The sequence below is a fragment of the Nycticebus coucang genome, chromosome 18, assembly GCF_027406575.1.
Source record: "Nycticebus coucang isolate mNycCou1 chromosome 18, mNycCou1.pri, whole genome shotgun sequence".
In the NCBI taxonomy this organism is placed as follows: domain Eukaryota; kingdom Metazoa; phylum Chordata; class Mammalia; order Primates; family Lorisidae; genus Nycticebus; species Nycticebus coucang.
The window spans coordinates 26,472,213-26,485,390 of record NC_069797.1 but is presented as its reverse complement, the minus strand read 5'-3'; the positions used below and the strand labels follow the sequence as shown (position 1 = coordinate 26,485,390).

Below are 13,178 nucleotides of genomic sequence, written 5' to 3'. Positions count from 1 at the left end.
GAAGGGAAGCATGTGGAGGCAGTGGGCCTCGGACTGGAGACTAGGGCTGGGAGCCATGCTGGGAAGCTTCAGATACAGGACTGAGCCACCTGCCCTATATCCAGCAAGCGGGGTCTTATTTGCAAGAGATTGGCAGGAAAGTAAAGCTGGGTGAGAAGAGCATGGCTCAGGAATTCCTAGGGCCCTAACAGTGTGCTTGCGCGCGCGCTCTCTCTCTCTCTCTCTTTCTCTCTCTTTTTCTTTCTCTCTCTCCCCACTGTCTAGGGCTTCTGCCCAGCCCACAAGAAACCCACTAAAGCAGCGGTTCCCAACCTGTGGGTCGTGACCCCTTTGTAACAATGAAAATAAATTGCGGCATTAGGAAGGTTGAGAACCACCGCACTAAAGTGTCTTGACTGAGATGGATGACAATGTATTTGCCTTCAAGACTGGGGAACAGCTTGAAGACTCCTTAGACAGGGTTGAGTTCTGGCATACTACCCTTCAGGTAAAAGAACCCAACATTTCTCCACTATCTTCTATTCCTTGTCTCCTGTCTTCCCCCCTTTCCCATCTCCATCCATTCTTCCTTACAGAATTAGGGAGGAAGAAGGCACATTTTAGCTCTAATCTTCCTACAAAACATCTTCTCATGCCTTCACATTCTTTCCCCTGCCTGAAGGGCCCATCCACTCCTCAGCATCAGTGTTCCAGGTGAGCTCTTACTCATTCTTCCAAATTCAACTCAAACTTCAGCTCTTCTTTAGAATCTTCCCCAAATCAGCTAGGCAGAGCACACCTATTTTGTTCACACAATTAACATAGTGCTTATTACATTGTGCCTAGCTAGAGGCCAAGGGAAATGGCTGACCCACCTCTAGAGCTGCAGAACCCAACACAACACCAGCCCCAGGGCAGGCACTCCATAAGCAGAAATGAACTGCATGGCTGACCAGTTATACAACCCAACATCAGCTAGAGCACGGTCCAACTTGTTAAGAAAACACTGACCAAGCAAAAGGTGACCAGAATGGAAAAGGACCTGGAAATAAGGTCCTATAAGAAAAGATCTAAGGCACCAGAGGTATTTGGGTTGAAACAAGAAGACTTCATAGACCTTGAATAGGTTCCTTTGATGACTCTGTGAAAAGCTGCAGAGAAAGCTGACATGGCAACCTTAGCCCCCAGAGGCCCAAACTGGAATCATATGTAGAAGTTATGGGAAAGCAGATATCAGCTGAGATTAAGAAAAGCCTAAGTAAATAACCATAGCCCTCCAGTACTAGATTGGACAATCTCAAGAAGCCATCAGGGAGCAAAGAGAAGCCATCAGAAATTGGGAAAAGGGAAACAAATGTCTATTAGCCTCTATTCTCTGCTATATCCTTATAAATACATCACCTCATTTAGTCTTGACACCACCCATGTAAGACAGGAATCATTATCTGCTGATAAGAGGAAATGAAGTTGGGTCTACTTACGCTGCCAATTAGGATTAAAACCCAGGTGAAGTTGGGTCTACTTTAGCCTAACAATTAGGATTAAACCCAGGTGTCTCTGACTCTGAAGCCAGTGCTCTTTCCACTGAAGCATATGGCTTCCCAAGAGGAGGTAGGGGGGTAAAGGTTAGGAGCTCTGCAGAGGAGAATCTTCAACCACAAGAAGAGGATGGATGTGAGGGATGCCAAGGTCCTGGCTCTTCTACTACTACTTTATCATGGGACAAAGGGTGGGGTTGTCAGGAGCACAGCAAATGATTTCCCTGGGACAGCTGATGGGCAACAATAATAGAAAAGCAGAAAATGAAAACAAAGGATATATCTGGGGTTTGTGTGGGGAAGAGTACAGGTGTGGGCACTGGAATTTGCCCATAATCCCTTCTCCTTCACTCTCTCTTTCTCTTTTCACTTGCTCTTCCCAAAGCTTCACTCAGCAAATATTTTTGGATAAATTTTGTGTATAAGTTTGCTGGACAAGACAATGAGATGTAACTCCTTTCTGCAGGAGTTTCCCTGCTACAAGCCAACTTAGACCATTTCCTGGAACCTCACCAAAGCCTGACTCTTTCCTGGCAAAGGGTACGTGGGCTATGTTAGTAGTAGAACATTTCTAGAAACATTGGAGCAACAGGAGAAAAGAATGTGTACTTTAAGGAAAAGATTAAATGGGGGACAAAATGGGTACATTGATCTGAGATAACTGGAGTCACTTACTTAACTGAGAAATTTAGAAGTTTTCTGCCCAACCGATTTTATGCAGAGGTCAGAACAAGGACAAGCCTTGTCCCAGTGTCATATATGGATGCTTTACCCCTTCACTCCATGCTCCCCTACCTACAGCCCCACACAACTCTCTCATCCTGTGTAAAGTGTCTTCCCTCCCTGACCCTCCCACACAACATCACATCTCATTGCTAAACCCCTATTTATTCTCTAAGCCCCAGTTCAAGTCTCACTTCTTCAAATTCTTCCCAAAATCGTCTAGGAAAAATAATTTATTCCCTGTTGGTTCATAAAATGAGTAAATTACTAAACACATTAGCTGCTCTGGGTCAAACTGTCTGAGGACAGAAGCTAACTTATCTAATTTATCTCCTTGCCTCCCACAGCCTATAGTACTAGGGTCAGCAAACTATGGCCACAGGCCAAATCCAGCCCACCACCTGTTTTGTAAATAAAGTTTTATTGCAATAAAGCCCTGGCCATTCATTTACTTGCTGTAAACAGTTGATTTTGTTCTACATAACAGAGCTGAGTAGTTGCAACGGAGACCATATGGTCCACAAGCCTAACATATTTACTATATGATTCTTTACAGAAAAGCTCGTCAATTCCTAAACTAGCACATAATGTGTGATCAGTAAGTGAATGGCAGGTGCAGTAAGGTGCTTTATGAAGAAAGTTAGACTGGTATTCAAATGGCCTGGGTCCTAACTCTGCCTGTAACTAAATTGCTCGACTAAGAATGATGATAATAATGATAGATTGATAGATACTTTGAGAGCTTATTATGAGCCAGGCATGATGCTAAGTATTTTAAACCTATTATTCACTTTATCCTCACAACCAACTCCAGGGGTAGCTACTAGTATTTTCCTCATGAAAGAAGAAGAAACTGAGGCTCATACCACCTTAGTGGTAGAGCCAGGACTCAAAATCAGGTCTGACTTAATTCAAAACTTGAGACTTACCCACTACCATAGAACACCCTTCTAAGATTCAATTTCTTCATAAAATTAGGATTATTATATGAGCAATGTGGTTTTCAATCTATTTTAGCAAACAGAAATGTATGTACTTGTATATACGTATATGGTATGTATCAAAATTATATGCACATATGTTGTAAAATTTAAGATCCCAGCACTTAGACCTGCTGCCTCGCTTCCCCCTGCAGCCTGCTCACTTGTCTGGGAACCCCATGGCTGTGGCCAACCTCACGGCCCCAGAGTTCATCCTCCTGGGCCTGGTGGACGGAGCAGACGCCCACCTGCTGCTGTTCTTGGTCTTCCTCGGCGTCTATCTGCTCAATGCCCTGGGCAACCTCACTATGGTGGTGGTGGTGAGGTCTGATGGGGCCCTGCGCTCACCCATGTATTACTTCCTTGGTCACCTGAGCCTCGTGGACGTCTGCTTTACCACCGTTACGGTGCCCAGGCTGCTGGCCGGCCTGCTCCACCCGGGCCAGCCCGTGTCCTTCCAGGCCTGCTTCGCACAGATGTACTTCTTCGTGGCTCTGGGCATCACGGAGAGCTACCTGCTGGCCGCCATGGCCTACGACCGCGCGGTGGCTGTGTGCCTGCCCCTGCACTACTGTGCGCTGGTGACGCCGCGCCGCTGCGCGGCACTGGTGCAGGCGTCCTGGGCTGTGGCGCACCTGCACTCGCTCCTCCACACACTGCTCATCTCCGCGCTGTCCTACCCACGCCCTGCCCTTGTGCGCCACTTCTTTTGCGACATGACGGTGCTGCTGAGCTTGGCGACCTCAGACACGTCCGCTGCGGAGACTGCCATCTTCTCCGAGGGCCTGGCCGTGGTGCTGACCCCGTTGCTCCTGGTGTCTCTCTCCTATGCACGCATCCTCGTCGCAGTGCTGCAAGTGCGGTCGGCCAGTGGCCGGCGCCGCGCCTTCTCCACCTGCGGGGCCCACCTGGTGGTGGTGTTGCTTTTCTTTGGCTCCGTCCTGTCTGTCTATTTCCGGTCTTCGTCTGCCTACTCCGCCCGCTATGACCGCCTGGCCAGTGTAGTCTATGCAGTGATCACACCGACCTTGAACCCTTTCATCTACAGCCTTCGCAACAAAGAGGTCAAGTGCGCCCTAAAAAGGAGGCTCAGATGTAGGGCTGCACCCCAAGAAATGTAAAGGCAGGCCTGGATTCACTGGCATTACAGTAATAACTATTACTGAAAAATCTTCCATCTGGTTCTGGTCTCTGACTTTGGCCTCTGCCACAGAATCTCCTCATTCATATTGAAAGCTTCTCTTCCTAGCCACCTGTGTGTATACGAACTTTTCAGATCTTCACAGGCCCAGATGCTTAAGATTTATGTTCTTGTGTAGGTTTTGTGGTATTTTAGACACTCTTTCCTAGACCAGTGCTGCTATGATATGATTGCCCCATGCAGTGGTAGGCTCTTCTGAAAAGCTTCCTCCTCCTGGAGTAGCACCCAACAAGTAGGATACGTTCACTATGCCATCAAGTACCCAAAACTATTTGAAGGATTTTATCATCCTCCAGCCCAGGAGCCAGAGGACAGATGTTAGCTACACTAACATCTAAAGTTGTTAGGAAAACTATTATTTTATATCATTCTTGAACTATTCAATACAATTAGAAAAGAGAAATAATTAATAGAATTAAATATTTGAAAGGAGTATGAATAGTTACCAATATTTATGTTAGCTTTGATTATATTAATATGTCTCAGATACCCAAGATAGTTAACTGAAAATCCTTATTAGAAACCATGAGAATTTAGTATGGTGGACTGTTGCAAAATTGATATACAACACAGTAACTTTTCTATGTACAAAAATATTACCTGTCAAAAATCACAATAGTGCCCCCAAACATAGCTTAAAAATGTTAAATACCCAGAAAGTAACCTACAGGTATCGAATTAAGAAATTTACAGAATTCAACTAAGAAAACTTGAATAAATGGAAAGCTATTCCTCAATTATAGTTTGTATAATAATTTACATAAATAATCAACTCTCCTCAATAAATCTATACTTAAATGTAATTTCAGTAATGTGATTGCAATATTTCAACAGGTTTTCATTGGAATTTAACAAAACAGATCTTAAGCATGTTTGAAATAATATATCATGAAAGTTTTGGAAGAGATTGTTGAGGAGGACTTGTCACATGGATATTTAAAATGTGTTATCATGAAGGTTTATCTTCTACAGTACTAGTACAGTAAGAGAACAATATCAATATAGTAGAGTCTTGAAATAAACCAAAATATATGTGAACAGTTAGTACATTGTAAAGGTACTATTTTTAAAATCAGTGAAGATTGGGAGAGAGGAAAAGGGAAAGAGGTTAATTGTCCTTAAAACAAACTTCAAATGGAGATGTGGAAACCAAAATTATGCAAGAACCAGGGGAAAACAATGGGATAATGTAATTTTGGATAGATAAATCTTTTCCAATCATGTCAAAAGAAATTATATGTTTATATATGCCTATAAAATTACATATGTACAGATATGTCAGAAAGTAAAGATCAACTTACTTAATGTCAAAATGTAAAAGCTTTAGTAAGGGAAAAAAATACAACACTATCAAAGTCCAAACATGAATAACAAGGGAAATGTCGCTTATAAGACAGATAAATTGATACGATCCATAAGAAAAAAAAGCAAATCAACTCAAGGTAAAGGACATGCACAAATAACACACAAAGGAAAGGTGGATAATAAATGTAGAGAAATGTTTGCACTTGCTGATACATATAGAAATACAAATCAAACACAATGAAATTTCATGTTTTAAATACGAGGGTGATAAATACGTTGAAATCAAAATATCCAGTGTTGGGGACATTGTAAAGAAATAGCCACTCTCATTTACTTTGGGAGGGAGTTGATAGCAAAAGAACATCTTTAGAGGAAATTTGGCAATTTCTATCCAATTCTAAAATGTTTGTATCCTCTGATCTAAATATACCCATTTCTAAGAATGTATCCATGGAAACACAGGAAAAGTTCATTTAAAAAAATATGTGGACCAGGACATAAATTTGCAGCACTATTCCAAATAATAAAAACCCTAATGGGCGGCGCCTGTGGCTCAGTCGGAAGGGCTTCGGCCCCATATACCGAGGGTGGCGGGTTCAAACCCGGCCCCAGCTGAACTGCAAACCAAAAAATAGCTGGGCGTTGTGGCGGGCGCCTGTAGTCCCAGCTACTTGGGAGGCTGAGGCAGGAGAATCACCTAAGCCCAGGAGCTGGAGGTTGCTGTGAGCTGTGTGATGCCATGGCACTCTACCGAGGGTAATAAAGTGAGACTCTGTCTCTACAAAAAAAAAAAAAACTAAAAACAACCGAAACGTCTGCCAAGACCAAATTATTTAAATAAATTATGATAAATGCAGTGATTCAACAAAATATGATACAGCTTCTAAAAGAGTTACACATCCTTATACGAAATGATGAACTCACAACACATTTTAAGTGAAAAAATGAGAAAGGGCGGCGCCTGTGGCTCAGTGAGCAGGGCGCAGGCCCCATATGCGGAGGGTGGCGGGTTCAAACCCAGCCCCAGCCAAACTGCAACAAAAAAGTAGCGGGCGTTGTGGCAGGCGCCTGTAGTCCCAGCTACTCGGGAGGCTGAGGCAGGAGAATCGCCTAAGCCCAAGTTGGAGGTTGCTGTGAGCTGTGTGATGCCACAGCACTCTACCGAGGGCAATAAAGTGAAACTCTGTCTCTACAAAAAAAAAAAAAAAAAGAAAGAAAGAAAATTGCATTTATAATTTAGCCCTGTTTGTTATATACAGTGTTAGTCTGTGCATATAAAATATATGTAATAATATACTCTTTTAACTGCCTTCATGGAGGTGGGACTCTCACATTCTACTTTATTTCTTTTTTGTTTGGATGTTTTCCATTCAGTATCTACTGCTTTAGTAAGCAATAAAAATTTTTTTGAAGAAATAAAAACATTAGTAGTATTAGGATGGTTTCTTTTAAAAGATGAGATTTGGGTGGTGCCTGTGGCTCAGTGAGTAGGGCACCAGCCCCATATACCAAGGGTGGCGGGTTCAAAGCTGGCCCCAGCCAAACTGCAACAAAAAAATAGCCGGGTGTTGTGGCAGGTGCCTGTAGTCTGTAGTCCCAGCTACTCGGGAGGCTGAGGCAAAAGAATCGCCTAAGCCCAAGAACTGGAGGTTGCTGTGAACTGTGACGCCACACTACTCTACCAAGGGTGACAAAATGAGACTCTGTTTCTAAAAAAAAACAGTGAGATTTTTCTTTTTTTATTGTTGGGGATTCATTGAGGGTACAAAGAACCAGGTTACATTTGTTAGATAAAGTCCCTCTTATAATTGTGTCCTGCGCCCCCCCCCAAAAGGTGTGTCACACACCAAGACCCCCCACACCCCTCCCTCGTTCCCTGTCTCTGCTCTCCACTTCCCCCAACCCCCACTGTGTACTAGGTCATTAATTGTCCTCATATCAGAATTGAGTACATAGGATTCTTGCTTCTCCAGTCTTGTGATGCTTTACTAGATATAATGTGTTCCACTTCCATCCAGGTTAATACAAAAGATGTTAAGTCTCCATCTTTTTTAATGGCTGAATAGTATGCCATGGTATATATACACAGCTTGTACACAGCTTGTTAATCCATTCCTGGGTTGGTGGGCAATTAGATTGTTTCCACATTTTGGCGATTGTAAATTGAGCTGCAATAAACAGTCTAGTGCAAATGTCCTTATGGTTAGATGATTTTTTTCCTTCTGGGTAGATGCCCAGGAATGGGATTACAGGATCAAATGGGAGGCCTAGCTTGAGTTCTTTGAGAGTTCTCCATACTTCCTTCCAAAAAGGTTGTATTAGTTTGCAGTCCCACCAGCAGTATAAAAATGTTCCTTTCTCTCCACATCCACGCCAGCATCTGCAGTTTTGAGATTTTGTGATGTGGGCCATTCTCACTGGGGTTAGATGATATCTCAGGATGGTTTTGATTTGCATTTTTCTAATAATTAGAGATGAGGAGCATTTTTTCATATGTTAGCCATTCATCTGTCTTCCTTAGAGAAGGTTCTAGTCATCTCTCTTGCCCATTGATATATGGGATTGTTGGCTTTTTTCATGTGGATTAATTTGAGTTCTCTGTAGATCCTAGATATCAAGCTTTTGTCTGAAACAAAATATGCAAATATCCTTTCCCATTGTGTAGGTTGTCTATTTGCTTTGGTTGTTGTCTCCTTAGCTACACAGAAGCTTTTCAGTTTCATTAAGTTCCATTCGTTCATTTTTGTTATTGTTGCAATTGCCACAGAAGTCTTCTTTATAAAGTCTTTCCCTGGGCCCATATCTTCCCATGTTTTTCCTATGCTTTCTTTGTGGATTTTTATCATTTCATACCTGAAATTTAGATTTGTTATCCATCTTGAATCAATTTTTGTGAGTGGAGAAAGGTGCGGGTCCAGTTTCAGTCTTTCACATGTGGATATCCAGCTCTCCAAGCACCATTTATTGAATAGGGAGTCTTTCCTCAGTGTATGTTCTTATTTGGTTTATCAAAGATTAGATGGTTGTAAGATGTTAGTTTCTTTCCTGGTTTTCTATTCAATTCCAAATGTCAAAAAGGTGAGATTTTTTAAGGCATAAATTCATTTCAAGGTGGTATATTTACACCCTGGAGTACTACTCAGCCATAAAAAGTAATGCGATAATGTCATTTGCAGCAACATGAATGAAACCGGAGACCATTATCCTAAGTGAAGTATCTCAGGAATGGAAAACCAAACACCATTATGTTCTCACTAACAAGTGTGGGGAAGGAGACGACCAGGCTAAACTGATCCATGTTCCATGTGCCTGTCTCAGTCTGGAGGCCATCTAGACCCACAGAGGCAGATAGTACCCATATCTCAGTGGGTAGGGTGCCAGCCACATACACCAAGGCTGGCAGGTTCAAACCCAGCCCAGGCCAGCTAAAACAACAATGACAACTGCATCATAAAAATAGCTGGGTGTTATGGTGGGTGCCTGTAGTCCCAGCTACTTGGGAGGCTGAGGCAAGAGAATCTCTTAGGCCCAAGAGTTTGAGGTTGCTGTGAGCTGTGACGCCATGGTACTCTAGCCAGGGTGACAGCCTGAGACTCTGTCTCAGAAAAAAAAAAAAAAGACCCATAGGGGCTGCTCAAACTCAGCATGAAGATCTGAATTACTAAAGATTCAAAGGCAGTAGAAATTCCCTTGCCCTCTACAGGCACTAAACCCTCCTGAACAGAGAAATGACAGGCACTGCTTTGGGCATTGCTTTGGCCATTGTTTAACTGAGTCATAAAGTCTCAAAACAAAGTTTCAAACTACCCTGATTAAAATAAGATGGAGGCAGGACAAGTTCCAACTGATTAGAACCAAAACAGTTAAGAACTTGACCATGTCTTGACCTTACATCTTCATTATACACTTATTACCATAAAAGTTTCTAAGAAAACCTCCTGTTTTTATCATGCACTGGATGCCATGACACTTCCTATTTGACCATATTTAGTCACCCTAGGTCCAGGAAAGCACTGCCCCTTTCCAAGAAATAACATGAATATTCTCTCCCTTGTTTAGCCTATAATTAAGCTGTTGCTTGAATAGAGGAGCTAAAGGAACCATGGGGGCTGACTCTCCTCTGCTGGGAGAACTAACCTCTATTCCGGGCGTCCTTAAACTTTTTAAACAGGGGGCAAATTCACTGTCCCTCAGACCATTGGAGAGCTGGACTATAGTTTAAAAAAAAAAAAAACTATGAACAAATTCCTATGCACACTGCACATAGCTTATTTTGAAGTAAAAAACAAAATGGGAACAAATACAATTCACACCACTTCATGTGGCCCGTGGGCCACAGTTTCAGGACGCCCGCTCTATTCTGTCTGTGAAGCAGATTTTCTATACTTTACAAATAAAACTCACTTTCACTTTACACTGTCAGCTCACTCCTGAATTCTTTCTTTTGTGAAGCCAAGGGCCAACTTGGATGTCAAGTGCTCCCAACATTGGAAGTCACTTTGTCGACAGTACACTGTCACTCCCAAAGCTTTAGATCCAGTTCTTCACACTAGAACTGCCAGAAAAAATGGCTCCTACACTCAGATTCCCTTGTTACCTAAATCAATACTACCCCAACAACATGAAAATCTTTTCCCTTTTCCTATTAAGACTTCATGATCCCAGGGGACATTAGTCAAGTAAGTAAGAGTTAGACAGAAATAGAACTGAAAAACACACTCTGGGGATGTCAGGAGAACAGCTGAGATTGGCAGGACCCCAGTCTGACTTGCTAAGTATTTCAGTGCTAGGTCCCTGCAGCCAGTCAGCCAGGGTTGGCCTCTCTCCACCCCTACCAGCTTCATGACCTTGGCCAAGGAATTTAACATCTTTTAGTCTGAATTCTGCCATGAGTCTAATGGGAGCAATACCTAACTCATCATGCCATAGAAAGGAAAAAGTAAAACGATCCATGTGTATCTACCTTCTCTCCTTAGCTGATAATGTCTGTTGTATGATGCTGCTGAGATTTTAGAGTTTATCCATTACAAAAACTGGTGTTACTTTAATGACCACATGGAAAATATTTCAGGAAATACAACATTAAATGAGAAAGGCAAAATACAATATTGTACATATAAATATACAATATATATTGTATATACATTAGTCAAGTAGCTGGGTGGTTAGTCAAGTAGCTGGGTGAAAGGTGACATTATACATCAAGATATGGAACAAAGGACAAAGAGCAGACTCAGATGGAATATAAAAAGTTCAATGTTGCACATGTTGCAACTGAGCAGAGCCATCGCACCTCACGAGGAGATTTACACTGGGCAGATGAGAGTGACGCTTGGAAGCTTTAGAGTAAGAAAGTCATTGACTTTCACACCTTTCAGTCTATCAAAGAGTAGTAGTATCTTCTCTATTTCCCCATACTTGATTATCTTGAGGGTAGAATAAAAACATATATACATAATTATTTTCTAAAGCCCAAAATAACAAACAGAAAGGAGGCATTCTTAAAAATGAAACTTTTTACCAGCATCTAGCTTCTTTCCCCATTCCTGGGGAAATAAGTTGAAGGATATCTGGACACTGAGTTACATTACTGTAGTAAATATGCTATGATAGTAGAAAGGATAGAAAAATCTATTTAGGGCCAAGTCAGGTCAGAAAACACTATGTACATGTGAAAATAAATTAGAGGTGCAAGGGAATTAAGGCATAAAATGATGTGAAAATGTGTGCAGAGAGAATAGGTAGATGATGCTCAAAGGAAGGCCAGAAGGTTGAGATGGATCTTATTTAGCATTGGCCTAACATTATAGAATGCTATTAAAAAATGATACCACAATCAAATCAGAGTTCTGGGTAAAATAATAAAAATCCTGTAACATTTAATTTAATAATCAAATTAGTTAATTCAAGAATATAAGGCATGAAGATCACTTAATACATTAGTTCTTCCACTATTTTTTTCCAAGATCACCTGGGAAAGACAAAGTAAAGCCTAGCCAGGTAACCAAGACCCTCTTCGTTAGTTCAACAAGTCAGCCACATTTCATCCCCTTTACATATTGAGTTATCACATAGTACACAATTTTAACATAAGATCCCATGGTGAGGAAAGAATCTAGAGTCATAGTTCAATATTACTATCAATATTATTATAAATTATGCAATGATTCCAAGTTTTATCATCATAGAGATAAGAGAATTTTCCATTTACAAATGACTCTTCCCAGGGCTCCCTTCATGTCTCTGTTCCTCAAGCTGTAGATGAAGGGGTTCAGCATGGGGGTCACCACAGTGTACATCATAGCCATGACAGTCTCCTTCAGAGTAGAATTATTAGCTGATGGGCATAAGTATAGTCCAATAATTGTCCCATAGAACAGTGACACCACAGAGAGGTGGGAGCCACAGGTAGAGAAGGCCTTGCAGATACCCCTAGCAGAAGAGACCTTGAGGATGGAGGATACAATTCGTGCATAGGACACAATGATGAGGACAAATGGGATGATAAGAATGAGGCCTCCCATGATGAATATCACCAATTCATTAACTTGAGTGTCAGAACAGGCCAACTTTAGCAAAGCAGACATATCACAGAAAAAGTGAGGGATCACATTGTCCCCACAAAAACACAATCTGGCCATGAGCAGGGTGTGCAACATTGCATGGAACGTGGTCAGCACCCAGGACAGCGCCACCAGGGAGAGACAGAGCTGGGGGCTCATGATGGTGCTGTAGTGCAGGGGGAAACAGATGGCCGCATAGCGGTCATAGGCCATGGCCACAAGAAGAAAGCTCTCCAGGTCACCAAAAAACAGGAAGAAGTACATCTGAGTTAGGCAGCCTGCATAGGGGATAGATGGGTCTTGTCCCTGCATGATCTGCAGCAATTTGGGAACTGTCACAGAAGAGAAGCAAAGGTCAGAGAAAGACAAGTTTCTGAGAAAGAAATACATGGGTGTGTGGAGGTGTGGGTCCAGTAGAATGATGATGATGAGGAGGATGTTCCCCAGGACAGTGGTAAGATACATGGCCAGGAACAGGGCATAGAATAGGTTTTGCTGCTCTGGTTTGATGGGCAGGCCCAGGAGGAGGAACTCTGAGATGATAGTTTGATTTCTTCCTGCCATAGTCTTTCTCCAGCATCTTCAAGGGAAAGAAATAGGGCCTTTTACAACTTGAATTTAAAAACAAAAGTATTTATACGATGCACAGTAGGTAAGGTGTTCTGCAAAAAATGTTTATTTAACGGCCATCGCAACCTGCTATACCACAAATGTCTATAATTAGAATCTCTATAATCAGAAATGACTTATTTCTTCATCTTATAATAACATGTAACAACATTCCATCATTTGTAAAATACTCTAACCTATTTACTTCTGAAACACAAAATGTGTTGGTTTTTCTCTTACTTGCCTGGGCAGTCATCCTCAGTAACTGTGATTGGCTGAT

General features: G+C 42.0%; 2 protein-coding genes across 2 annotated transcripts; one reads left to right on the top strand and one right to left on the bottom strand.

The window, feature by feature from the left end:
* Nucleotides 1–3,399: 3,399 nt before the first annotated feature.
* LOC128571048 (olfactory receptor 1L6) lies at nucleotides 3,400–4,341 on the top strand. Its single transcript, XM_053570726.1, has one exon. The coding sequence runs from the start codon at nucleotides 3,400–3,402 to the stop codon at nucleotides 4,339–4,341; it is 942 nt and encodes a 313-aa protein (XP_053426701.1).
* A 7,567-nt stretch (nucleotides 4,342–11,908) lies between these two features.
* On the bottom strand, nucleotides 11,909–12,853 carry LOC128571261 (olfactory receptor 1E2). The gene has a single exon (XM_053571009.1). It carries the CDS (start codon nucleotides 12,851–12,853, stop codon nucleotides 11,909–11,911), a length of 945 nt encoding a protein of 314 aa, XP_053426984.1.
* Nucleotides 12,854–13,178: the final 325 nt, after the last annotated feature.

Coding starts and splice junctions, on each gene's coding strand:
- LOC128571261 (XM_053571009.1), bottom strand. CDS start 12,853: ATGGCAGGAAGAAATCAAACTATCATCTCAGAGTTCCTCCTCCTGGGC.
- LOC128571048 (XM_053570726.1), top strand. CDS start 3,400: ATGGCTGTGGCCAACCTCACGGCCCCAGAGTTCATCCTCCTGGGCCTG.